We start from the raw sequence: 26901 nt of genomic DNA, 5'->3' as shown, positions 1-26901 counted from the left end.
CCATTCAGTTTTTAGGTACTAGTGTATAGATCGTCTCTGCAAATTTTCAGCCAAATTGATGATCATTAAGGTATCTAACTTGCTTAAACCAATGGACGGACTGAATCTGTCAACCTGAACCGTACTAGCTTTAAGGCAGTTATCAATGCCTTAACAATCATCATTTTGGCTGCAAATTTGCAGAGATGATCTAAGTACCTAAAAACTGAACGGTCAATATGTGGATATGCGACCGAAAAGTGACCCAAAACTCAAACTTTACACGTTAATTTCAAAGCGGAGCTCCTCTCTAGATAGGATCTGTATATATATACTTAAGGGTTTTTGGCTCAAAATATTGTCTAGACTTGAGCCCATATAGCCTCCTACTTTCTTTCGCCCCTGAGAACGTATCTATCCAGACACTGTGGATGGACGTAGACCCTCCCTAGATAAAGAATCACTCTTGATACATTAAGCTTAATCCTGCTTATTAAAGAGACATAAGCTAGGCATTTACACAAACACTCCACACATATACGCATAACCAGCACTTTCAATAATCAAAGAGAAGACATTAATTGAGATGTTGATGCGGTAAAACCGTAGGGATCAATACGATTGGAGAAGTGGAAATCGACCAAATCTCCAAGTTCAAGTTCAGACATACGAAGGTAGTCATAGTCTACCCACCAGGTAGATCGATCATCAAATCAGAGAGATAGAGTACCCACTTTAATTTGACTGTAATATATCACTTTCATTTTCAATATGCATGTATTACAAAGAACATGTGGCTTAGCTATTTCTTTCTCCAAACCATTATATATATATATATGCATGGCACCCAAAATGGAATTAGTTTTAGAGAAGATCTTGCGTGGGGCACCCGTAGGGACACGTGGTGAGGAGGGTCAATCACTGCCCAGCAGGGGGGTGTTTTGGATATTTCACTTTAGGAAGCAGGGGCAGTTTTGAAAGAGATGAAAAATTTCCTTTGTTCTGATTGGGTAGCCGTAAGGCCACGTGGTGGGGAAACCGCCACCTAAGTATTTGCCTTACTTTTAGCACTACAATCATTAGCTAAAAATATTAAGTCCAGAAACACTTGATGAATCATGAATGTAACATCTCCCAAAAAAAAAATATAATAATAATAATAATACCTATCAGGAAACAAAATGGAAGAAAATATAGTTGAGGGAACAACGAGTCTATATAATTTGATTATTTAAGTTGCTGTCATGTCACAGTACGTAGTTGTCTTCACATTAATACTTATTCTATCTGCATCATGGGTTATTCTATCTGCATCATGGACTCATGGGTGACATACATATGATGATATACGACGTATTATATGATTTATATCTTATAAAAAAAATACACCCAATTTACACGAGTGTAAAGAACAGTATATTAGCTAGGTTCTCAACATAGCGAAATATAAAAAAATATATCGTATTTATCCATTCATATTTATATCAATGTTTTCTATTTTGTAAGACTTACTTTTTTTAATACGTTGATTGAATGGTATTTATATTTACAATTGTAAATCAAGTTTCCAATTCTCCTCCAAATTTTTTCTGTTTAAATAAACAAACAAATGAAATAACTTTTTATTGAAATAAATGACTACATTGTAAAAGTGCTTTCATGCATTGATTAGTAATAACACCAGTTCATTAGTAATCCAGTTGCATTGAATATCATGCGCGGTAATGCTCCACCATGAACATTTCAGAGATTTTCTTTATGTGAAATAAAAAAACGTGTTTGGTTCTTATTATTTTGTTTCTTGTAACGTGTTTGGTTTATTTAATTTAGAGTGGACCGCAGCAAACAGCATTTCTCTGTCCTATGGTTCGACAACGACAAATCTTACCAGCAATTCACTACGTAGGGATCAAGACGATCGTGAACGGCCACAAACAAGAAGAGTGACAAACAATGCACAATCACGTGCCTGATTTACATAACAATTATTATAAAGGTGTTTATAGTGTTTTAGAGTAACGAAATTCTGAAATTTGAAGCCGGTATATTAACTTACTGCTTATAACACGCTGCAGTTATATATATGATCCGTAATTATTGCATAAAATTAAGGTAATATATATGTCGAAACAGTGGGGGAAATTGTGAAGGGTGGACAGAAATCACATAATAGGGTTCTTGATCAATAATCACGTACCATGAGAAAGTATTGTTTCACGTAAGGTTATGACTTTTGAGTGATGATTCATATGACAAATCTGGTATATACCAAATCAATACCAGAATAATTATATCACTAGACAGGATATAAAAACCTTTTGTAAAAACCGTTCTATTTTCTACATTTTCTCCAGAAATTAAATAAAAGCAAGTTCCCAGAAGTCTCCTTTCTCAAGCTATACACATATAGTGCATTTGAATGTTTTTGTTTCAATGTGGGAGCATGAAGCAAATTGGAGCAACTTGGATGTTTTGTGCAAGCATACGTGTGTTGGAACCCAAAATCACTTTTATTTAAAGAGAATGCCTACCAAAACTATATCATTCAACGATGGAATAATTTGGATGCTAATGCACTTGCACCCATTACACTATTCATCAACTTTTCATGAAATTTATTATTATTTTTACACCAGTCATTGCGTACTATAAATTAATCTAGAGATTAAATGATAATTTAGAGGCAACATTTTTTTTTTTATTCTAGACGCTCACCGCAGCAAACAGCATTTCTCTGTCCTATGGTTCGACAACGACAAATCTTACCAGCAATTCACTACGTAGGGATCAAGACGATCGTGAATGGCCACAAACAAGAAGAGTGGTGACAAACAATGCACAATCACGTGCCTGATTTCAAAGAGACTTCCATGGACCAAGGTCCACCTGCACCTAGGCAAAAAAATCAGATATTTTGCCACCAAATGCCCCATTTTGCCCTTCATTTTGCCTATGGTCCACCTACACCTTGGTCCATATTAGAATTTTTGGCCTGATTTACATAACAATTATTATAAAGGAGTTTATAGTGTTTTAGAGTAACGAAATTCTGAAATCTTCAATTAACTTACTGCTTATAACACGCTGCAGTTATATATATGATCCGTAATTATTGCATAAAATTAAGGTAATATATATGTCGAAACAGTGGGGGTAATTGTGAAGGGTGGACAGAAATCACATAATAGGGTTCTTGATCAATAATCACGTACCATGAGAAAATAACATGCACTGTTTCACGTAAGGTTATGACTTTTGAGTGATGATTCATATGACAAATCTGGTATATACCAAATCAATACCAGAATAATTATATCACTAGACAGGATATAAAAACCTTTTGTAAAAACCGTTCTATTTTCTACATTTTCTCCCGAAATTAAATAAAAGCAAGTTCCCAGAAGTCTCCTTTCTCAAGCTATACACATATAGTGCATTTGAATGTTTTTGTTTCAATGTGGGAGCATGAAGCAAATTGGAGCAACTTGGATGTTTTGTGCAAGCATACGTGTGTTGGAACCCAAAATCACTTTTATTTAAAGAGAATGCCTACCAAAACTATATCATTCAACGATGGAATAATTTGGATGCTAATGCACTTGCACCCATTACACTATTCATCAACTTTTCATGAAATTTATTATTATTTTTACACCATTCATTGCGTACTATAAATTAATCTAGAGATTAAATGATAATTTAGAGGCAACATTTTTTTTTTTATTCTAGTGAAGAAACTTTATAGGCAATTTTTTTTGTCCAAAGTTTACTTGAGAGATGAGTCAATGACAAGGAATTAGGATTTACCATGAACTACTTTTTGAATCTCTAATGGAGTATGCTTTGGTGAAGAAACTTTATAGGCAATTATTTTTTTTTTTTTCCAAAGTTTACTTGAGAGATGAGTCAATAACAAGGAATTAGGATTTACCATGAACTACTTTTTGAATCTCTGATGGAGTATGCTTTGATGAAGAAACTTTATAGGCAATTTTTTTTTTCCAAAGTGAGTCAATGCTTGAGAGATGAATCAATGACAAGGAATTAGGATTTACCATGAACTACTTTTTGAATTTTGAATCTCTGATGGAGTATGCTTTGGTGAAGCTTTTCTGATTAATTACCACAGAGAAAACATGTGTGGAAAAGCTTGATACCTGAAGTTGTGGCTTCAAAGAAAGAGCCAAAACTAGTGGTTGGAGGCTAACTCAGACTGCCTCTTACTATTTGTACTAAGCAGTAAAGCTGCCTTCAATCATAATCCTCAATCAAATGCCAGATATTCCCTCTTCACAACTCACCATCCCTAAACCCCTTTCCTCTCTTCTTTTGTCCTCCCTACTCTCTCCCATCTTCCACAGCCAGCCAAACCAAAGCACTTAAAAAAGGTGGAAGAACAAAGAACAACAATTTCAATCAAAACCCATCACGTACCATTCTCATTTCTTCACAAATTAACACCACCCCATTTCTTCTCTCCTCCATTATGGCTCAAAGACTCATCCTTTTCTGGCTTTTGCTCCTCTTCCTCTCAAACCCAGCAACCTCCGACGACCTCGAGCTCATGTACAACGGCTTTAACGGCCCCAACGGCAACAACATGACCCTTAACGGCGTTGCAGAGATCGAACCCAACGGAATGTTAAAGCTCACAAACGACACTCTCCGAGTCCTCGGCCACGCCTTCTACTCCTCCCCAGTCCGATTCCGCAACTCCACAAACCGCAAAGCCTTCTCCTTCTCCACCGCTTTTGCATTCTCTATTCACCCGGAGTATCCAAAACTCGGCGGCCACGGCCTCGCCTTCGTAATCTCGCCGTCAAAAGAGCTACCGGGCTCTCTTCCGAGCCAGTACCTCGGGATTCTCAACTCCACAGTCGTCGGAAACTTCTCCAACCACATATTCGCAGTTGAGTTCGACACAGTACAAGACTTCGAGTTCAATGATACTAATGACAACCATGTAGGGATTGATATAAACAGCTTGACTTCTAATGCTTCCACTGCAGCTGGGTATTACGAGACTGGGAATTCGACAAAGAAAGTGCTCAATCTTAAAAGTGGGGATGTGATCCAAGCTTGGGTGAGTTACGATGCAGAGAAGAACCAGGTGACTGTGAAGCTTTCACCTACTTCTGTACAACCTAGAACTGCGATCTTGACGTTTGATGTAGATCTCTCTCCGATTTTTCAAGATTATATGTATGTGGGGTTTTCAGCATCAACTGGGTTGTTGGCTAGTTCTCACTATATATTGGGTTGGAGTTTCAAGATGAATGGAGAGGCAAAGTCTCTGTCTTTGGAGACTCTGTCTAAGTTTCCTAAGGCTAAGAAGACACACAAAGAGGTAATAGTTGGTGTTTCAGTTGGTGCAGCTTTGGTGTTTGTGTTTGCTTGTGGTGTTTTGGGGTTCTATATAGTTAGGAAGATCAAGAACCGGGATGTGATTGAAGCTTGGGAGCTTGATATTGGTCCTCATAGGTTTGCATACAAGGATCTGAAGAAGGCCACAAGGCATTTTAGAGATAAAGAGGTGATTGGGTTTGGTGGATTTGGGAAAGTCTACAAAGGCACTTTGCCAAATTCGGATACCCAAGTTGCGGTGAAGCGTATATCTCATGAATCCAGGCAGGGTTTGCAAGAGTTTGTGTCTGAGATTGCGAGTATTGGCCGGCTTCGCCATAGGAATTTGGTACAGTTGTTGGGGTGGTGTAGAAGAAGAGGAGATTTGCTGCTTGTGTATGACTTTATGCCTAATGGGAGTTTGGACAAGTACTTGTTTGAGAATCCGAGAGCGATTTTGAGCTGGGAGGAGAGGTTTAAGATTGTGAAGGGTGTGGCTTCAGGGCTGTTGTACTTGCATGAAGGTTGGGAGCAGACTGTGATTCATAGAGATATTAAGGCTGGGAATGTGTTGCTTGATGCTGAGATGAATGGGAGGCTTGGTGACTTTGGTCTTGCTAAGCTATATGAGCATGGTTCAAACCCAACAACAACTAGAGTGGTCGGCACGTTGGGTTACCTTGCACCTGAGCTCACCAGGACTGGGAAACCAACTCCAAGTTCTGATGTGTTTGCTCTTGGTGCTCTTTTGCTTGAGGTGGTGTGTGGGAGGAGGCCCATTGAGCAGAAAGCGCTGCCCGAGGAGCTCGTTTTGGTCGATTGGGTTTGGGATAAGTGGAAAGCTGGTGCCATTCTTGATGTTGTGGATCCAAGATTGGAGGGTGAGTTTGATGAGTTTGAGGTGGTTGTGGTGCTCAAGTTAGGCATAATGTGTTCCAACAATGTGCCAAAGGCAAGGCCAATGATGAGGCAGGTAGTGAGGTACTTGGAAGGCGAGGTGCCGCTGCCCGAGGCAGTGGCGTCTCCGGGGGCTTATGAACGGTCAAAAGATGGCGGTGATGGTAGTACTGGTGGTGAGTTTGAGGATTATGTACATTCCTATTCGTATCCTCCATCTTCATATTTTGACAAGGCAAGCACTTGGTCATGTGATGATGGGGATGTTGATTTTGAAGCTGGTTCAAGCTCATCACCTCCCTCAGAACCTGCTAAAGCTGGCGGTAGCTACCCAAGATAGTGTCAATTTTCTGTGTGTTATTTTTTTTGTTCTCTTTTGAATCTATATTTTCTTGCTGAATATTATAGAGCTATCGTAGTTTGTATGTGAATTTGATTATTGTCCTACCCATTCTGGGATTGTAAATTATCTGGTACATGATGTTCCTCTGATCTAGAGTTATAGAAAGCTGCTCTTCTTCCTCTTTGAATTTAAATTTTTTTTTTTCTGATGATAATTTGAATTTCATTTGGTGTTGATGAAATGATTGATTCTAAGTTTCCCTTGTAAATTGTGTTGCTGTCAGAATCCATATGTAAGGTCAAATTGGTGCTCGGTGTAGATGGTATTAACCCAAAATCCATGGACTTAAAGCTATTCGAATCATCTTTGAAACTTCTAGGTTCAATCACATTGAATCATAATTCCCCACATCCTCATCAGTGGAGGTCTCCCTGTCTTGTTAAAGAAGTGCAGATGTGTTAACAAGATAGCTTTGCTTTATTTTAAAGTGAAAGAGTTGGCTGCAAACTTCCAACCACCAAAGTAGACTTTGCGCGACTTTCAGATTAAACATCTTGCAAATGGCAGCCTAATTTTTAAAGCGGAAGATTTCAATTACTATCGGTATTCATTGCAAGTCATATTCACTAGGTCAGTTATCATAAAAAAATAAAAATAAAAAATAAAAAAAAATACTCACTAGGTCAGTCTAAAAGGCTTATGCAGTTATTTAAAGTATCACATCAACAGTAACAGTTCCCCTCCACATGTCATCATCAATCATTATGGTTTAGGAGTTGTGTTGGATGTGAAGACTATAGAGATAATTATTCAAACCATAATAAAAAAGCTTTAGTGAGTTTTCATTTTTAGCTGAATATAGAATCCTATTCTCATGAAAAGCCTATTCATGACAACTTAAGTTCGATGGTTCTTCTGTATGAAACTTGAATAAAAAACCAGTCTTTTTTGTTTCTTTGTTTTAGTTAAAAGGTAGTTTCATGTAATATCAAAACCAGAATGATAGTATATGCATCAACCATTTAGAAACAATCGTCTAGCACTCAATTCGCCTGAGCAAACATGAAGAAGTGACTGCTTAGTTCTTCGACATCTAGAAAGCTCGATACCATACTGACATGGATCTAAATAGTACACCGACAAATTTAACTTAATTTTAGGTTCCTATGAATGAAGTCAAATGTATCACGTTGCCTAGGTTTTTAAGGACATGTTTGGTATGGGATATGGAAAGTCTTCGAGTTGTAGACTATTTCCCAATGCCAAAAAGTAGAGCAGGTTTGAGATTGAAAAATGAGGATTGCGTATCTACCCTGATAACTGAAAAAGACAATATTCGCAAGCAATCAAACAATGCGTAATGAAACTAAAGGAACTGCTCACATGTAGATTAGAACCTTACTAACTCCCAAGTGAAGCAAATATGGATAGAAAAAAGAAGGTGATCAAACATGCTAAAGTTCTTCACTGCATATACAACATTACACTGTGATGATTCTAATGGTTCGAGCGAGTATTAATTACTCGTAAGGTCGTAAGCCACAACAACAGATGAGGCATATAAGTACTAACTAACATTAATGGCTACAAACTATCTGCTTCTAATTATCAGAGTCTCTAAAACTAAAACTACCCGTCTTTGAGGCTTCAAAATTTTGTCAGACATCCCCATGCACATTTACTTTACAATATCGTCACTAGGTTGATTGCAGAGAACAAGGTGGTGATTCGTAACCACGGGACTAGCTCATGGATGCAGTGCTAATGATTTTCTACATTGTCTTCAACAATTTCATTTTCCCCGTCTTTCCCCCTACTGAAAATCTCACCATCATAAAACCCTGCATGTCGACCAAGATAAACAATGTAATTAAAAGAACCAAGCTCATTCAGTAATTACTAACACTCCCATTTCCAGGTATAAAATTACCAGAGCCCAAATCCTCGGCATCATCATTTGAGGGTCCTAAAAGCATCGTGCTAGCAGAGGGTGAGTCAAGTGCCATCCAACTTGAACTCTCAAGGTCTTCCGAGCACACGTCTTTCCCTGTAACCCAGTCTTCAACAATGCTAATGCTTTCAAATGATATAGGATCCATACAATCTTCTCCAATGTTTTTATCAACCCTGTTAGAAAGATAAATTATAATTAGCAACAAGAAATGAATTTTTTCCTCTTCCCATTTTTGGCCCCAGTTGATAAAATCATACAGGCTCAATTGCTTTCTGCTTACATTTGTCTCAGTCGTAGGTTGTACTGAACAAAGACAAGGTCCCTGAGACGTTGGCGCTCTAGGCAGTTCCTTATGCCGTGTGCTTTCTCAAAAGGAATCTGACTTTGCCTATACCCAATTGAACCACAAGTTTGACTGAGAACGCGAATTGCCAAGCGAGCTAGATTTGGGCAACCTCCACCGTATGTTGACCACCATTCAGCTAAGACAAGTATGGTAAAGGAATAAATAGATAGCAGTTGAACAATGGCAAATATATTTCTGTCCAAATATTACTTGCATGACAAATACAGTATGCACAGAAGGTACTTTCCCTTGGCATCAAGAGTTGGACCAAATACAACCAAAAGATCAAAGAGCTTCCGTCTACCAATCAAATAAAAATAAAAGTCCTGGGAGCTTCTTCCAAATGACTATCAATATCTATCAATTAGAGTTCAGAAACAAAGCACAATGATCTAATATATAAAAGTGCTTATAGATGGTCATGTATACTATTTTGATTGAGAAAGGACCCTTCATCCATTGACCTGTGTCTGTAAAGCATATCAAGCAGCTTATATATGTTTCCTTCAATGGTAGAGGTACTCTATAAAGTGCTAATAACTAAAGCACTGTAAGATATGTCATAATATACAGTTGGAATTAAATATCAACTTTAATATAATGAGCTCTCACCAGGAAGCAGAGTGTCTCTTGCCCGAATGGCCATCTTCCTCCGAAAATCCCCGGCAGCATTCTTGTACGAAATTATCTCTTTCATGATTTTATCTTGGACTTTTATATCGGGAACCAATCTCTCTATGCAATCATACATTCCTGACTGGATACTATTATGGATATCTCCTTCAATGCTATAAAATATTTTAGGGTTAAGGTAGAACCCTGCAGTATGAAGAGGAAAATTCCAATGCTGTTCCCATCGATGATCTATAATATTCCAGTACACCATGTACTCCTCTCTCTTGACAAGTTCTTTCTTAATTGCTTCTTTTGCCCGATACATTCCAGCATAAATAAAACCCATTGCAGGCCTCTTCTCACAACCAACCATTCCCAAAACTCGCAAGAGAGGACTTGTCAGACGAACAACCAGGGTGCATGAGGACCAAAATGATTGATCCCTGTCACTTATAAGATCTGACATCTCCAATCCCCCTGGTTCCTTTGAATATGGGCAATCCATCCACTCTTGCGAAGTCACCATGACCTGTAAACAGTGTTTCAGCTCAGCCAGTCGTTTCAATGTTGTAAAGTTTGTACCAGAGCGAGTGACTCCTGGTTCTACTATATCATTGCCAAAAGTGGACCTTCTAACCATATTTAAGACTACATTGTGATTGTACACAAACTTTGTGATGGATCTAGCTTGCTCAATTACTGCATGTATCCACTCAATGCTACAAAAATCCTCAAGCATCAAGTCCAGACAACGAGCTGCACATGGAATCCAATACAGAGTAGGGAATGTATCAGTCAACCTTCTCCCTGCAACTATAAATTGCTCTTCACCACTAGTAATCACTTGAACTACATCTCCTACTCCAACATATTCTACCACTCTCCTAAGCAAATCGTAAAGAGCATCTGAGGAATTTATAATCGCTGATGCATCCACAGATTCCAAAAACACAGTTCCTTCGGGACAGGACACCAGAAAACTTAGCATAACATTATCTAACTCGGTGTTCCACTGATCAACCAAAATAGAGCAACCAGTCCTTCCCCACGTTGCCCTATGTTTATCAATATTATTCCTCGCTTCCTCAACCGAATTCTTCAATATCCAACTCCGAAGATCATGATACGTGGGAGGCTCAACCCCTTGACCTCCCGAAGCAATTGCATCAATCATCGGTTGGAAATAAGCTGAGTTCCCTGCCTCCAGAGGTGCCCCAATATCAAACAAAAATCTCCCAATTGCCTCGTGAACATAACTGTTCACTTTTCTAGAAACCAATGCACCACTATTACAGACACCATGAGCACCATGGGACGATGAAGAGCTTTTCCCTCTCCCCCTCTTCCTCCTAACACTCATTATCCCCTCTCGATTCACCAACAACCTCGAACTAGTCTCAAGTGGAACTCCAGTCAACTCAAGCGCATTATTCACATCACTCTGAATCCCACCAAGTGAGTCCACCTCACCATCCGGTGGGGGAGTAATGTTAGTAATCTCCTCATCAAGCTTCTGCCTATTCCTCTTCTTAACCACAACCCCATCTAAACTCTGCTGCATTAGAGCCCGAACATCCGGCGGAACCCTCAAACAAGTGGAAGCATTGCCCTTCTGGCCTGCAAGGTGTTCCTTAATCCTATGAATCCCTCCACCCCTAAACAACTTGCTACAATATATACACTTGAGCTGAATTCTATCCCCACTCTTAAACATTTGGCAATGTTTCCAAGCCGGGTCATGTTTCTGCGACGTAATCGCCACAGGCTCCATTACCAAACCTGTAGCCATTTCAGAAAAAACCAACCTCAACAAATTAACCACTCCATGTAAAAATTGCCAAAACCCATTACAACACAGTCATTTTTCTTCAATTTTCGATTCAAAGATTCAAACTTTACCAAGAAAATCAATACAAGACTGTAACTTTTTCACTGATTGAATAAAGGAAATGAAAAAAACTGAGAGAGAAATGATAGAGAGCTTACTTGTGTTTTTGGTTTCTTTGAAAGCTTCTGAGACAGAGAACCCAATTTGAGGAACAGAACCGAGTTAAGGTGGTTAAGGAGGATTTTTATAAACCGTGGGCGGGTGACTGGACGGGCCGGTTAGGGTTTGGTTCAGCCGGTTGTGGTGGACCAGATTTAACCGGTGATCCGGTCAGAGATTAGTTAGAGGTTCGAACGGGTTTGGGGAACGAGGTTACCTAACGTTCCGGTTGCCTCGCTAACGAGCCGTGACTAGAGTTGAAACTCGGACCGACCGCCGCCCCGCGAATTGACTGAACCGGCGATCCGTGGTAGTTATTTGTCAAAGCAAATACTTCGTCCGGGTTGCATATTGTAACGCTACAATTGATCAGGTTGAGCATTTGGGTGAATAAAATGGTTAATTATGTTCTAGGTTTTGATCCAAAAAAAAATAAAAATTGTGTTCTAGGTGTCTAGTTAGAAATAATTTTTCTTAGAATAACCTATTAATTATTAATTATTTAAGACAGAGGCTCGAACTTAAGACTTATTTTGATATTGGAAAAAGAAATTGTAATAGATTAAGAGTTAGTTCATGAGTATTTGTCTAGATGATTCAACATTTTACAGAGATAAGAAAAAAAGCAAAGAATGATTCGGTGCATTGAAGTGGAACTAGTTATGTGATCTCGTAATCTTTGACTCATAAACGTAGTTGAGGTGGCGAAATTATTTAGTTCGATAATAGTTTCTTAAAAAGTCAGACATGAGAATTTGGGAGTTTAAGGTGAAGTAAACTCACGATGCTCGAGACCTTTAAATATATTGTTTTTTAAATAATTATATTAAATAAACTTAAAATAAAGATTGCATAGCACAATAGATGAATGCATTCCAATCAAATTTTTTTTTTCTGCAATTAAAAACCAATGTCATGAAAGACCCAATTCTAGAATTCAGATTCATGAGATGAACTTCAAACTTCTTTATTTGAGAATTAAAGAAGTTGAAGTTCAACTAGGGATTCTAATTCTCTTCTATTTATAAATTGTTGTTTTTTGTGAGGCCTTTATCGATGAAAAAATAGTCAGCATATGAATTTTTACTGAAAAAAATTTAATGTCATAAGAGAGTTTGTCAATAAAGTTTCGTCGGCAAAAGTGTGTCCGTTTATATTTTATATTATGGGAAGATTTTGCCCACAAGCAAAAATGAACACCACGAGACTTGGAGCTACATAGGATTTGTAATCCCACTTCAAACTTTGTTGGTGTATCCGTTGAGCCTAATTATGCAGAAGATGATTGATGACTGCTGAGAGTTACATAGGATTTTGTAATTTCACTTCAAACCTGGAGAGGTGGAGCTTACAATCAAAAAAGGTTAGTAGAGCAAAGTGCAAATCCATTCAAGAACTCGAGGCTTGCTCGTTAACAAAATCTAAAATAGAAGAGCCTCTGATAACAATGTATTTTTGTTCGCTTCTTTTTCAGACAAAGGCTCATGTTCATAAGGCTAGTAGATCCAATCCACAATAAATTTGGTATTCTATAATGAGACTCTGAGCAAAAGAGGATGGAATCTCATGCTAAAAGAAGAACTAAAGTTGGAGGTTTTACTGATTACTTTGAAACACTTGCTTTGCTAATTTCAGTCCAAAACGAAAGCTTTTTACATGCAAGTGAATTTTCACTTTTTAGCAAACTTTACAAAATAATACAAAGTAAAAATTGGAACTCTCTTGCAATTGGTAACCGTTATTACATGTGCAGTTGTTCTTTAAAGTTACCACTCCTTTCATGATAGCGTGAAAGAAGGAATCGCCTATTTAAAACACTCTGATCCATCATATCATATCATCAAATGCCAATCTCACAAGTCCTCTGTTTCCTCTGCTTCCTCATCTCCCTCTCCTTCACTGGTATACTCTCATCTTCTTACTTGGTTTCTATAGCAGTTCTGAATTTCCAAGGCTTGCATTATAACATTATCTTTTATGTGTTAATGTGTTGCAGATGGGACTCAACTCATCATAGTGAACAACTGCAAGGAGAGCATATGGCCGGGGATCCTCGGCACTGCAGGCCACCTGACTCCTCAAGACGGCGGCTTCCATCTCCCCAGCGGCCAGCAACTCCTCCTTGACGTCCCTGAGAACTGGTCCGGAAGAATTTGGGGGAGGCAAGGCTGCTGCTTTGATCCAAGCACTGGCAAGGGCTCGTGCCTAACCGGTGGTTGCGCCGGGCTCTTACAATGTAGGGGACTCGGTGGAGTCCCCCCTGCCACACTCGTCGAAATGACACTCGGAACTCCTAAATCCGCCTTGCATTTCTACGATGTGAGCTTGGTTGATGGTTTCAACGTTCCCATTTCCATGGTGCCGATTGGTGGTGGTGTTGGATGTGGTGTTGCTGCTTGTGAGACTGACTTGAATGTATGCTGTCCCCTTGCCTTGGTGGTCAAGAAACAAGGTCGGGTTGTGGGTTGTAAGAGTGCTTGTTTGGCTGCAAAGACAGATAGGTATTGCTGTACTGGGGAGTTTGCAGATCCAAAGAGTTGTAAGCCTAGTGTTTTTGGGCATCTTTTTAAGGCTATTTGTCCCAAGGCTTATAGTTATGCCTTTGATGACTCTACAGGGCTCAAGACCTGTGTGGCTCCTAGGTATGTCATCACATTTTGTCCCCCTAACTTGGGATGATATTTTAGCAGAGGAAACCTCTGGTACTGTTGTCGCTAATTGTCAATGTTATGCAACATTTGGTTCTTTGTTGTCTTTAATTTATTTCCTAGTATTGGAAATTTGGAAGAGCGGCATTCAAACTGGAGCCAGACAGATGTAGGAGTAACTATATCTACCAGTTTGGCCTCAAAAATGGCTAAAATGAGATGATTTATTTTCCTACAATTGTTCAACATATCAAGAAACGCAGCATAATAGCTACAACAGCCTAGCAATACAGCAAAAACAATATTTGTTTTTCTTTGGACTGAAAGTGAAAACAAAACGCCAGTAATTTTCATGATACCTCTGGCGTTTTATCAAAATCAGAGACATAAACCAAAGATGGGCAGCTAAAAAGAAGCACAGACAGCAAAGAATTATCACTGAATGAGCATCAAACACCCAATTAGATGATCTAATATGTCAACATAACTCTATAGTATAAGCAAAGCATTTCATTTCATATAACAGCCATACAGCATAGCATCATCAAAATAACTGAAATAAAAAAATTAAAAAGGATTCAAAGCCTTTAACTGGAAGGTTCCTTAATTAGAAATATAAAATCATCAATACCATACATCAAAGAAAAAAACTTATGGAGGACTCCACCTGGTAACATACTTTTTGTACAGTCACGACCACAAAATCTACTACCGCCTTGCTTTTTACACCCTTAAAACTTGTACACTAAAATTATCTCCTCTGCAGGGGCCTCAGGTGTGTTCACCGTCTGAGCCGCGACTACTCTAAGGTATATCCTCAAACTAACAATGTACAGTTTTTTAAGTACAACCAACAATCTTTATTTTCATTGCTCCTATCCATTTGAATCAATAGACAGAGCCTTTACTAGAGACATGAAACAAAGAGAGAGGGGCTCATATTATCCTCAGTTAGCTGTACAACTTCATTCCCGCGCGCCCCATCTAAGCAGTAGCAGTAGCAGGTGGACATTGTGGAGTCAGGATGCTAATCCTCTTCTCTGCAAAACATTCAGATTTTTGTTAGTTCCCTGCAAATCATATGGCATATGTAGAAAATCATCATTTCTTTTTCAGCATGTATTGCAGAAACTGAAAATTGCATTAATTATTCTTATAGTGGGGAAAACCCAAAAGGTGACTTGGAAGTAATTTTCTGTGTCATATGAAACCATCACTGCAGGTAGAATGGATACAATTACATTTCTTATCCAAATGCTATTTCATTGAAGACAAGATATGCCGAGGTATATGCTAATAGTAGATTCATCACATGAATAGGTAAGATACGCGTGTGTGTGTGTGGGGGGGGGGGGGCAGCATATGCATGTTTTGGAGTATGATAGTTGATCACTAAGTCTCTATATAGTCTGCAAGTGTAGCAGAGCACCCATACTGAAAGCACCATAAACATGTGCATTGATGGATAGGACAACAACATGCAATACAATCAGATAAACGTAGAACATATGAAGTTTGCGTCTCAAGTACAAACAAAGGCAAAGAACAAAATTAGAAATAAAGATGAAAGAGAAAGAAAACAGTACCTCCAGCAGCAACAAGTTTCTCTACACGTGCAACTATATGCTTCCCATAAGTATACTTCTTCAGAGCATTCAGATGAACCTTAATACGGTTAAGTATTAGTTCAAGTTGCTGGTCATCACAAGTTTCCAAAACTTTCTGTACAACATAATTTGCGAACTGGTCCTTCATCATTGCCTAAATTCATACAAAGAAATTGAAGAATGGATATTAGCAGTTGACGTAGACGTGAAATTACATATCTTAAACTCCTAGAAAATCATTATCAGAGACGCACAATATCAGCTAGTGGAATATCTCACAACAACAAAGCAAAGAAATAAATTACAAAAGCTTCAACGTGTAAACGTTGTATGGAAATCTGTCAAAACACTGCATTGACCTTGTTAACCTAAAGTAAAAGGATAGCCATCGATTACAGTTCAGTATCATTCATACTATATGGAAGGATGTCATTTATTCAGTTTAGCAAGATAGATAGATACATCAACCCATAACATGAAGTTGAATGTCATATTTAGCATTGGATGAACACACAACACGAACAGAAGGATCAACTATCTAATCAGGAAGTAAGCCAATGAGTCTTTGGTTTCCAGCCAGTTAGTTTCACCCATGGTTAACCTAAAGGACCACCATTTCAGCTAATTGTATAATCAAAAGATATGGGAAAGTGTATGGAATAGCTTCTTAAGACATAAACTTGACTACAGAGTCAAATATTGAAGATTGATCAATGAGAAAAGACAGGAATTAAAAATATAATTACAATAAGTGAATATGTTCAGAAAAAGTTCATGCTTTAAACTTATAGAGCCAAATAAGAGACAAACCTGAAGGGGTTCGTTTTCATCAGTGGTACCGAGCATCTCAGTTACAAGGGCCTGGCGCTCAGCAAGAGTTCCAAAAGTTAAACACTTTTCTATAACATTGGAGGCAAATTTCTGCTGGCTCATTTGAACAATCTGCCCAGTTAGTTTCCTAATTATATCTGAGCGCTCATCTGGCTTTCCATGCTCCAGCACATGCTGTAAAATGACATATAAATCAATTAATAACTAAGTTCAATGTAATAGATAGAAGTGCAAAACAGAGATAAATACAGCAGCACAAGGGGGTAATATGATTTTTTTTTTTTCAAATTAAATCACAAATTACAATATATGAGTTGGTGATGGTGGGTTGTTAGCAAGTAGGTGCACTTCAGGTTAACATTAAACTATTAGCTTATAGTGCTTAGATTCAACTGTAGTCGCAGCATATTTGTTGTTTCAAGGTTTATGAGTAGCAAAGCAGCTTTGACATGTAAAAGTAATTCACAAGGCAAAGGAACAGATGTGTTGAAAAGGTATTCAGTCAAAACAGATCTGCCCAAAGTTGAAAGAGAACTCGCCAAAAATACAGGCAAATCAAATATATGCGTAAAACAACTCAGCCATCGAGTTCAAGAACTCCCCAAAATGGGTCTATCATCTTTTTACTAAGTTCCATTCAATCCCTACATTAAATCAGTTGATTTTATAAACACCAGGAAGCCTGACAAATATCATTAACCAACATTATAATTCATAATTAAGCTTCAACCCAAAAAGAATGGCTACTAAATCGAGAGTTCTATACGAAAGTACTATATGGTACAAATATCAAGAATGTGCCTCAATGTGGAATTATTCTAACCCTCCCACTATTGAAGAACCAACCAAAGTTGAGCTTAAGATGAGAAGTAAAATGTGGAGAGCCAGATATTAAGCCATGTTACCATGTCATCAATATCCAACCCAAGCTTAGTCTATTGAGTAATGAGGTCCATTGATACTGTGGAGTCTATCTAGCCAATGTGAGATTATTATCTTTATGAAAATGAAATGACAAGATATAAGTTTCCTAGAAATGCAACAAACCTGCACAACATAATTTCCATACTGATCTTGTGCCAAAGTGCAAACAGCATGCAAAATCTCATCCATCATTATCTGCTGCGTTTTGAGATCATGGCAGTGCTCCAAAATTCTCTGTTAGATAAAAAAATATATCATTAAGAATCACAAGTTACACCATAGATGATTGGCAGGCATGCACAGATAAACATGATTGGAAAATGGATATTACCTGTATGACACGACAACCATATGGATGAGTTGACAGTGTCACAACTTGATCATAAAAGGTTGAAACGACAAACTGGATAGCATCTTCAGGTATACATTCAATACACTTCTGGATGACATGGTTCCCATTTTGATCACGAACACAACGCATAATGTGACCATCCAGTTCTGTGACCATTTGAGTCTGCTGGTCCAGATCAACAACTTCTATAGCCTAAAAAATAAAAACGACAGTGTATCAAACCCATGTTCTATGGCATGCATACCATGTAAACAGTTTACAACTTTTTACAAATTCTCACTGAACCATATAAATAAAATTTTGTACTACTATGCAAGTCAAGTTTAGATGATCTATACCTAAGGTCATATCCCACTTCCGTGGAAATAACTGGAGAAAATCCCAAATAATAGTGTTCTTTAAGAGCCTATAAACCTCAGTGATATACCCAAATTCAATTACCTAAAGGCAATTTGCTAAAATCATGCTGCTAACGTAATCCACTAAAAAGAATAAACCTGTAGCATTCCCCCCCCCCCCCCTCCAAACAAAAGTTCAGAACCCATAATAACATCATTAGCGTGCCGCCTCATTAGACATTTTTTGTGTACAAACTTGTATAAGTTCCTATACCTGTTTTATACACAAGAAACCCAAATAGCATATGTGGAAGATAGTCAATATGACATGTCACTGCCACAACTGACTGAACATACCTTCTGGATCACTCGACAGCCATACATTTGAAGACTAAGTGTCAGCACATGCCCAGTGAGCTGGTCAGCCAGTTCTCTAATTTGTGCTGCAGAACCGTGCTCGAAAAACTGAACTCAAAATGCAAAAGTTAGCCATATGAAGAACTATTAAATATCTCTTTTCAACCCTGCACATCATGAACATGCTAGTACACATGACATATGCAACTAGCAGACGAGGGTAAATCAATCTACAAGGGAGTGAGGAATCACCTTCTGAATCACATAATTACCAAACACATCGGTCATCAAAGAAAGGGCTTGGGGCATAATTTCATCAAAAACCATGTTCTTTTCTTCGGTTGTGGCAGTTTCAAGTTTCTGTTGAATGAACCTACTCCCATACTGGTCCGCACTGTTAAAGGAATTGTATGAGTATATTACATTGTAGAGATACTGGAAAGTATTAAAGGGAAAAGTTTAAGAGAGCATCTAAAGATATATACCTGAACTCAACAACATGACCTGAAATTTCTGAAAGTTCAAAACATTTAGTCTTATTGCTCTTGAACTCATCTAGCAAAGAGGATGCAAAACTTTCATCAAAATTTCCACCAGTTTCAGAGTGCCAAGCTCCCATAAGACCTCCACTCATGTTCCTCATCCCCGAAGAAAAACGCAAGTTCCTGTCACTGTGCCTGACAGGACTACCTGGTCCAACGGGAGAGTTTGGAAGAAGGGGACTTCCAGAATAAGACATACCAAGCCCAAATGCTGGATTTCCATAATAACCATGATTCAAGCTACCAGACTTACCCATGTAGGGAGCACCAAACTGTGATTTTTGAGGCGAAAGTAATTGTCCCAGATAAGCTTTTTGCAACCCCAGTAAGTCCATATACATGCCTTCCCTGTCTGCTGTGGGGTCATGAAGGGATGCAAGCTGTGCAGCAGCATACTCATTTGATCTTAAATACTGCAGATACAAGGGGTCCATCAGGGGCATCTGAAGAGCACCTCCGGCAGTGTGATTTCCGCCCCTCCCCATATTCTGCAATTCAGCAGCTGCTGCTAACAAATTTGGTCCCAGAGACATACCTCCTCCAAAGGCTCCAGAGTCCAAGCCACCCATTGCAGAAACAGCAGCAGCATTTTCAAACAAGGGTGGTAAATTACCATTACCCAGTGGGCTCCCCATCATGGAGGGGGACGATGGACTAACAGAATACCCAGCTAACCCATAGTTTGCAAATGAGGAATTCATACCGTCTACATTCTGATAGTGAGAGACTGAGCTTCCTCGGCCATTAAGAGCTGGGGCAGAGGGTCCTCTCAAGTATGAGTTAGCAGAAGATACAGCAGGATTGTTAATTTCAGCTAGCCCATCAGACATCAGTGAAGGGTTGTTCTGGTCCCTCCCAAATCCACTGCCTTTGGCCATATTCTGATAAGAGTGTTTGGTAGACTGGGAAACAGAATGCAAATGATAATTCCCTGAATCAGGCTTGTTCATATATGAATTTTGTTTAATATGGTTCCGATCCCCTTGCATATCAAAGTGGTTATCACCTTGAATCTGTGAATGTGCATGATTCTCTTCATGCATCCTGCCGTTTTTTGACAGGTTCATACCAGATAAGGCAGCTACCAGATCTGCAGACTCTTTCACATTGGATGCGATACCATTATATGAATTTTGACCACCGACACTATTTTTATCAGTGGAAGGAGCTCTTCCTCCTCCAACTGGTGGAATCCGGGGACTAGGAGCCCTAGATACAAGCTGAGGATCTGGTGTGGTGCTTCTTGACAGTGAACCACCTAGAGCAGAAGCATAAGTATGAGAGCCCGAGGAACCAAAGTTCTGGGCAGCAGACATACCCTGCTTATTTCCACCAGAGCGCAAAGCATCTAAAGATGCCAAATCACGATGCATCTGAGCATACTGGGTATCTGAAGTTTCAACACCATCATCAAATGCATTCCGGCTAGCTGGACGAGAAGGGTGCCTTGAGCCAGTTGTATTCTGTATATCATCCTGCATCGCAACACCAAAGGTAAAGACAACAGCTTTGATGAAAATATTGAAAAATCAACCTTATTTTTTCAGTCAAAACAAAAAACAGTAAACAAAATCAAAGTTAACCAGGGAAAACTTCACAAAACCAAAAGACCACAGAGGACCAGATCCCAAAGCACCCCCAACTCATAGTAACAATTCAGACAAGCAACTGTCACTAACACAATTTATGAACTTCCTCATACTTGATAAGAATGAATAACATGTAAACTAAGGTTGAAACATACTCACTTAATAGCAGTACTCATCAACTATTCAACTAGTTCCAACACAAACAAACACCTTCATCAACATAGAAAGATACAGATAACAAAGAAAACCATTCAAGATAGCAACTTTACTCGACTAGTACTACAAACATCGAACCACCTTCAACACCCTATTCAGATTCAGATAACAAACAAAACGATTCAAGATAACAACTTCCCCCAACTAGTTCAACAACACATAAAAACATTCAGATAACAAAGAAAAACCATTAAAGATCAAAACTTTACCTGAAGAATCTCGGCAATACTCTTCTGCCTACTCCCAAGTCCCAACCCGGGCAACCCAATCAGCCCATCTCCGCCCCACTCTCCATTCCTCGCCGCCGCCCCATTCTCCGGCTGCACCGAAAAAAGCGACCCTTCACCGCCACCACCCCTCCCGCCTTTCCTCCTATCCCCAATGCCTCCGACCCCAGAACCTCCTCCGGCGCCGCCCCGCTGCGCAAACCGCCAGTCCTCCTTGGACCTCAGCGGCGGCGGTAGCCGCGGATTGAGATTGACATTGGCGTAGTAGTAGCTATGATAAGCCGGATCAGCCCTTAGCTCCTCCTCGCTCGCAAAGCCATTAACGGCGTCAAAAAGACCGCCGACGGCGTTCAGCGACCCTTCTACGGTGGGTGGGGCCGACCCACTTCTGTATGGATTGAGCTCCTTCTCTCGCTCACTCACTTCTTGCCTCTGCTGACGAATCAGAAGGCTCAAATCTTCACTGTAATCGCCGTTGTTCTTAAGCATGGATCGCATTGACATCTCGGACATCATCTTCGAATACGTATCAGTAACCATGTCAGACACAACTGTAAGAACTCATCAAACAAATTTTGAAGACGATAAACCCAGAAACTGGGGAAAAAGATTGAAGCTTTGAGTTGGGTTTCAGCTGAAAAAGCCAAAAGAGCCCAACTGGGATTGTCGCTCAAAGTTTTGGGTCAGAGAAAACTTGGGGTTTCTTAGTTAAAGATGTGATTTTTATGAGGATCGGATTGAGAGCAGGGAAGAACTGGGATGATGATCAAAAACGGAGGCAGCCATTTTTTTTTTGTTTGCTGAGGAGCGAAAGAGAAAAGAGGGAGGGAGACAGTGAAGTGAGGAAGAGGGCAATGATAAGCACGAGCAGTGGGGGAGTCTGAGCCGTTGGATGTGGAGAGGGACGGCTAGGATTTGTAGTGTTTTAGGGTTCTATATTTCATGGACTAACTGCTGCCTGTTTTGTTTTGGGCTTTAATTTCTATGGATTAACTTGCTAAGCATGTTTTTCACCTCAACAATTAAGGCACGTTTTAGATTTTTCTTTCTTTGTTAGGGTTTCGTGTATTTGGGGGAAGAAATCTCAATATACGTATCTTGTAGTCAATACTAGTCTAAATACTAGTTATGAGAATATACGTGTCTTGTGAATCACATATATTCTCATTCATTCTCCAATCCAAGATTAAAGAGCCATATAATTCATAGAGTAAATCTTGCTTGGACTGCTTTCACAAAAGAATATGTTTGTATCTTTTCAAAAAAAAAAAAAAATATGTTTGTATATTTTCAGTTATGATGAATTGCGCGAATAAGATTTTAGAGTAAAACCCACCACTAGGGTCAAAATTTTCTTGCACCGGACAAAATGATACCTAACTTTTAAAAGTGATCAAAATGATACCTAAATTTTTTTAACGTGATCAAAAGGATACCTAAATTTTTAAAAACAAATCAACTTGATACCCAACTTTCAAAAGTGATCAAAATGATACCTAAAGTTTTAAAAACAAATCAATTTGATACCTCAGTTTATTTTTTTTAGGGCTAAATACTGGTTACTACCCTGTGGTTTAGGTCCAAAATCAATTCAGTCCTTGGACTTATAATTTCATCAAAAACACCTCTGTACTTTCAATTTTGATCTAATAGGATTCATTAATATTCTGTTATGAGTTCAAGTTATAGTTGGATTATTTGTTCAAAAACTATTTATTTGATAGATTTCTAATAGTGGGACTCACTCCAAAATTGACTATGCAGACCACCTCAACACCACATCATAAAACACAGGCCATATATGAGCCACGTCAACAAGTTAAATGACTCAATTGTCGGAAGACTAACAAATTGGACCTATTAGATCAATATTGAAAGTTCAAGGGTGTTCTTGATGAAATTAGAAGTTTAGAGACTGAATTGATTTTAGACCCAAACTACAGGATAGTAGTCAGTATTTAGCCTTTTTTTTTAAACTTCTTTGTTAAATCAAATGCAAAATCAAGCACAAAAATTGAAGTGATTTGTGGTCAGAGGGCCATCAATCATCTATAACCCAATCTTCTTCTTCTATAGAATTAAAAAAAATCTTCCATTCAATTTCAATTCTACCATCGATCGTAGAAACAAATAAAGTTTGGATGTTTCCCAACTTCTAAAGAAACAAAGAAAAATGGGAAGAGAGAGAGAGAGGCAGAGATAGAAGAAGAAGAAGAAGAAGAGAATTAAGAAAGTAAAATAAAAAATAATTGAAAAATAGTTTTTTGTGTAAAATATTATTATAACCCCACAAAATACTGCACAACACGTGATCAATTTTAACAAAAAGTTACAAAAAATTAAACTGAGGTATCAAATTGATTTGTTTTTAAAACTTTAGGTATCATTTTGATCACTTTTGAAAGTTGGGTATCAAGTTGATTTGTTTTTAAAAATTTAGGTATCATTTTGATCACTTTTAAAAATTTAGGTATCATTTTGATCACTTTTGAAAGTTAGGTATCATTTTGTCCGGTGCAAGAAAGTTTTGACCCTAGTGGTGGGTTTTACTCAAGATTTTATTCCGGTAGGAGGAAAAATTTATCATGTGTTTGCATTCCCTCACACTCGACGCCAATGAACTTTGTATTTAAATGTTTTTCTTCATATATAGACTTAACCCTAAATAGATTGAACGAGACCTTTTATTTTTTGAGTAGGGAACTGGATATATTTTTTCTTCTTCTTTTTTCTTTCAAAAGAGGAAGGCCATAATGATGGGATCTATAAAAGATAGTCAATATCAGATTTCATTTTTGATCTTATTTTGGATCAAGTTGATTAAATCTATATGTCGAATTTATGAATTGGAGATTTCATACAAAGTTTTCCACATATATAGGTTCCACTATGATTATAATAATTTGAATTATTGATCATAATATAAATTTGTATTTACCTTTAATGATGAAGCCGTTATAAAATCTCTTCTATAATATTTGACTAACCAGGGGATGCTAGAATTTCATGACTCGATCAAGAATTCACAAGAATTCAGTCCACAGTGATTGATAAAGTTATTACAGACTGTTTTTCAAGGCTTTAGTATAACATATTAAGTTTCGATATAGTACTCTTTCTTTCAAATTTGATCTTATTAAATTTAAATGAGACAAGTTATAACAAGATGTCTAGTTAGAATCATGTTAAGTTGTTTTGTAAATTAAATTCAGTAGTAACTTTGCCACATTCATCCTCTTAATTTATTGGGTCAAAAGCACATTTACCATCATCATGTCTTGTAGAGTTTAGAATATCACCTTCATTTTGGGGAGAGGGGACTTTATCATTACAAAGATCATCCCAACTTGATCAAGAGGATTGTCTGTGTTGCAGAAAAAGATCAGATTTGTTGTTGCACTCGTGGTGTCCCGCCACGTCATCGTGAACAAATAACAATTTTTTTTTTTTGGAATTTGTCATTTTTGGTCGCTTGCTTTGTTTTTCTCTGCAACCTGCAAACCCTTGTTGTACGTATATATGTCATGTTGGCAAGTGCCATTTCCGAATTGGAGTGATTCTTAATTGCTTATCGTCATCTTTGAACTGTAAATTCTTCCTCTGCTGCTGGAAACTGTTTTATCCGAAACTGTATCTCCAACGAATTGAATTAGTTGGAAAATAATTAATTTGACTGAAAGTTCAAGGAAAATTTAATGGTGCATTGAAGCTTATGTTACCTACTGCACAGTAATGTACGTGCTCGTTTAGTTTGTTCTTAACTTGTTGTGTAACCTTTTGTTGACAACGCCCGAAAGCATTCAAGACGGGAGTCGTGTACGTACATACGCATTATTATGTTGAAATTATGCATATAGTGGACAGTACAATATAGCCATATAATGTGAAGGTAAAATCGTTGTGGAATTACAAAACAAGCAGATTTCTGAAACAATCAGAATAAAAGAAATTAAAATTAAAAGCTTGTAAAACTGACAAGAAATTATAATTTTCTATAAGAGATGATGATGTAATTAAAAGTGAAGTTAACATCGCGAAATTATATTTTAAAGATATTGATATTGTCGAAGTGAGTAGCCAAGTATTGACAGTACTATGTGGTGCATATATTATTAACAAAGTCAACATTAGTTTAAAGTTAGTCATCTTCCATTTGGAGTATAGTGAGATTTTCCAACGAGTGCATAGCAAAAAAATCTTTTGTTACGACAAGAGCCTCATATAACAGGACATATGACACATAATTTTTCATGAAGTTTGCAAGCACAGAATAACCTACCTATCATGGTTTCTAATGACAATTCCAATAGCAACACCCAAAATTTGTCAAAAAGAACTATCAAAATAAATATCATGAAGAAGGGATGATAAGATTATATTTTAAATTCAGATAGTACTTTTAAATTTTCATCTTCACATATAAGTTTTAAATAAACATTTCATGCTATTTTTTTAGTGAAAAATACATTGATATAAATTTATTTAGTTATATCTCATTAGAATAATGTGGAATGTTTATTTACAACGTATTCGTCTAGATGAAAATTTATATATACCATATTTTAAAATTAAATGTGTTCGTAATGTTACGTGCTAGCTTCTCGTCCCGCACACCCATACTCAATTTTTTTGTACCACTATAGGTCTCTTGCAAACATCCTAACCCAATTAGCTCTTCTTTATTTCTTATTGTGAATTGTAATTAAAATTTCACAAGCTGGAGAAGTGCAGCCACCCACTAAAATTAAAAAGCCTGTGGAATATAAACTTTCAGTAAATGCAGGGGAACCAGCCAACAAAATAAACCCAAACCACGGGCTAAAGATTAAAGAAGAAGATGCCTTTTCTTATTTGAATACACTATACAGAGTCACACTCTGAGAAGAGAGAGAGAGAGAGAGAGAGAGCGGGGGAGCATGATGACAATGTTAGTTATCTGATTATGTCAGCCAATTAGTTAATTGGTTTAGATTTATATTGGCTAGGGTTTTGCTGAAGAAGAAGAAGGAGAAGAAGAAGCAGTAGTGGATAACGATGATGTTGCAGATGACATGTGAAGCTCGATGATGTGAGTCAAGGTCATTGATCAGTCACTCCCTGGGTTATTAGGGTTAGGAACCCTAATGTCACGTGACTTGTCTGTGCTTCCCTCTACAAGAATCATTATTATGGACTCCACACGTCCGTACTTCGTGTATAACAATAATCAAATCAAAATATCATACCTGCAGAATGGCTAAGTTAACCCGAGAATCTCGAACCCTAGATTAGTTATGCATAAACATTTTGGTTAGGAGAATATGTTGGTTTTTCTAATACATTGCTCAAGTGTCCGAGACTCTTAGGTGATTAGTATTACTATATATGCAAGCATATATTTATAGCAGGAAAGCTAAGCCATTTGTTTATGTTATCCTTCATTCCAGTATTTCAGTGTGGTAATTGATTGGTAGTGTATATAAAATTGAAGATGAGAGGGTGAGGCAGAGCCTCGAAATTTGGCAGAGCGCAATTCATGGCTTAAGTACATGTCACCTAGACCTAGCCGACGTGCTTCAGAAAAAGATACTTGTTGTGAGATTAGGGTTTACAACTGAAACTGAAAATCCAGCCCATTTATTGAACTTGGTGAGAATTCGGTGGGGATTGTTAGGATGGTTTGGGATATAGAGATGCCAGCCCTGGTCTGTTAGGACTATCTTGGGCTTTGAACTTTGAAGTACTAGATATGGTAGGGTGTTTGCCTAATTCATATCGGTCATTTTACAATTACATCAGAATTAACATTCAACACAGCAACTCATTG

General features: G+C 38.0%; 4 protein-coding genes across 4 annotated transcripts; 2 read left to right on the top strand and 2 right to left on the bottom strand.

Moving 5' to 3' along the window:
• The first annotated feature begins 4223 nt into the window (after positions 1 to 4223).
• Positions 4224 to 6749, top strand: LOC133714837 (L-type lectin-domain containing receptor kinase S.4). Its single transcript, XM_062141095.1, has one exon. The coding sequence runs from the start codon at positions 4466 to 4468 to the stop codon at positions 6557 to 6559; it is 2094 nt and encodes a 697-aa protein (XP_061997079.1). The 5' UTR covers positions 4224 to 4465; the 3' UTR covers positions 6560 to 6749.
• Positions 6750 to 8002: 1253 nt separating this feature from the next.
• Positions 8003 to 11760, bottom strand: LOC133715466 (uncharacterized). Its single transcript, XM_062141975.1, has 5 exons — positions 11464 to 11760; positions 9475 to 11256; positions 8797 to 8998; positions 8493 to 8689; positions 8003 to 8403 (listed from the first exon to the last, which is right to left on the bottom strand). The coding sequence occupies exons 2-5, from the start codon at positions 11246 to 11248 to the stop codon at positions 8324 to 8326; spliced, it is 2253 nt and encodes a 750-aa protein (XP_061997959.1). The 5' UTR covers positions 11249 to 11256; positions 11464 to 11760; the 3' UTR covers positions 8003 to 8323.
• A 1506-nt stretch (positions 11761 to 13266) lies between these two features.
• On the top strand, positions 13267 to 14359 carry LOC133715467 (thaumatin-like protein). The gene is made up of 2 exons (XM_062141976.1): positions 13267 to 13366; positions 13461 to 14359. The coding sequence occupies exons 1-2, from the start codon at positions 13309 to 13311 to the stop codon at positions 14141 to 14143; spliced, it is 741 nt and encodes a 246-aa protein (XP_061997960.1). The 5' UTR covers positions 13267 to 13308; the 3' UTR covers positions 14144 to 14359.
• A 328-nt stretch (positions 14360 to 14687) lies between these two features.
• On the bottom strand, positions 14688 to 21936 carry LOC133714001 (pumilio homolog 1-like). The gene is made up of 9 exons (XM_062140016.1): positions 21078 to 21936; positions 19007 to 20538; positions 18774 to 18915; positions 18522 to 18629; positions 17806 to 18018; positions 17598 to 17708; positions 16530 to 16724; positions 15699 to 15873; positions 14688 to 15152 (listed from the first exon to the last, which is right to left on the bottom strand). Exons 1-9 carry the CDS (start codon positions 21633 to 21635, stop codon positions 15097 to 15099), a joined length of 3090 nt encoding a protein of 1029 aa, XP_061996000.1. The 5' UTR covers positions 21636 to 21936; the 3' UTR covers positions 14688 to 15096.
• Positions 21937 to 26901: the final 4965 nt, after the last annotated feature.

This window comes from Rosa rugosa, chromosome 6 (assembly GCF_958449725.1).
Source record: "Rosa rugosa chromosome 6, drRosRugo1.1, whole genome shotgun sequence".
NCBI classification, from domain to species: Eukaryota; Viridiplantae; Streptophyta; class Magnoliopsida; order Rosales; family Rosaceae; genus Rosa; species Rosa rugosa.
The sequence above is the reverse complement of the archived record's forward strand: the minus strand, read 5'-3'. Positions and strand labels throughout refer to the sequence as shown.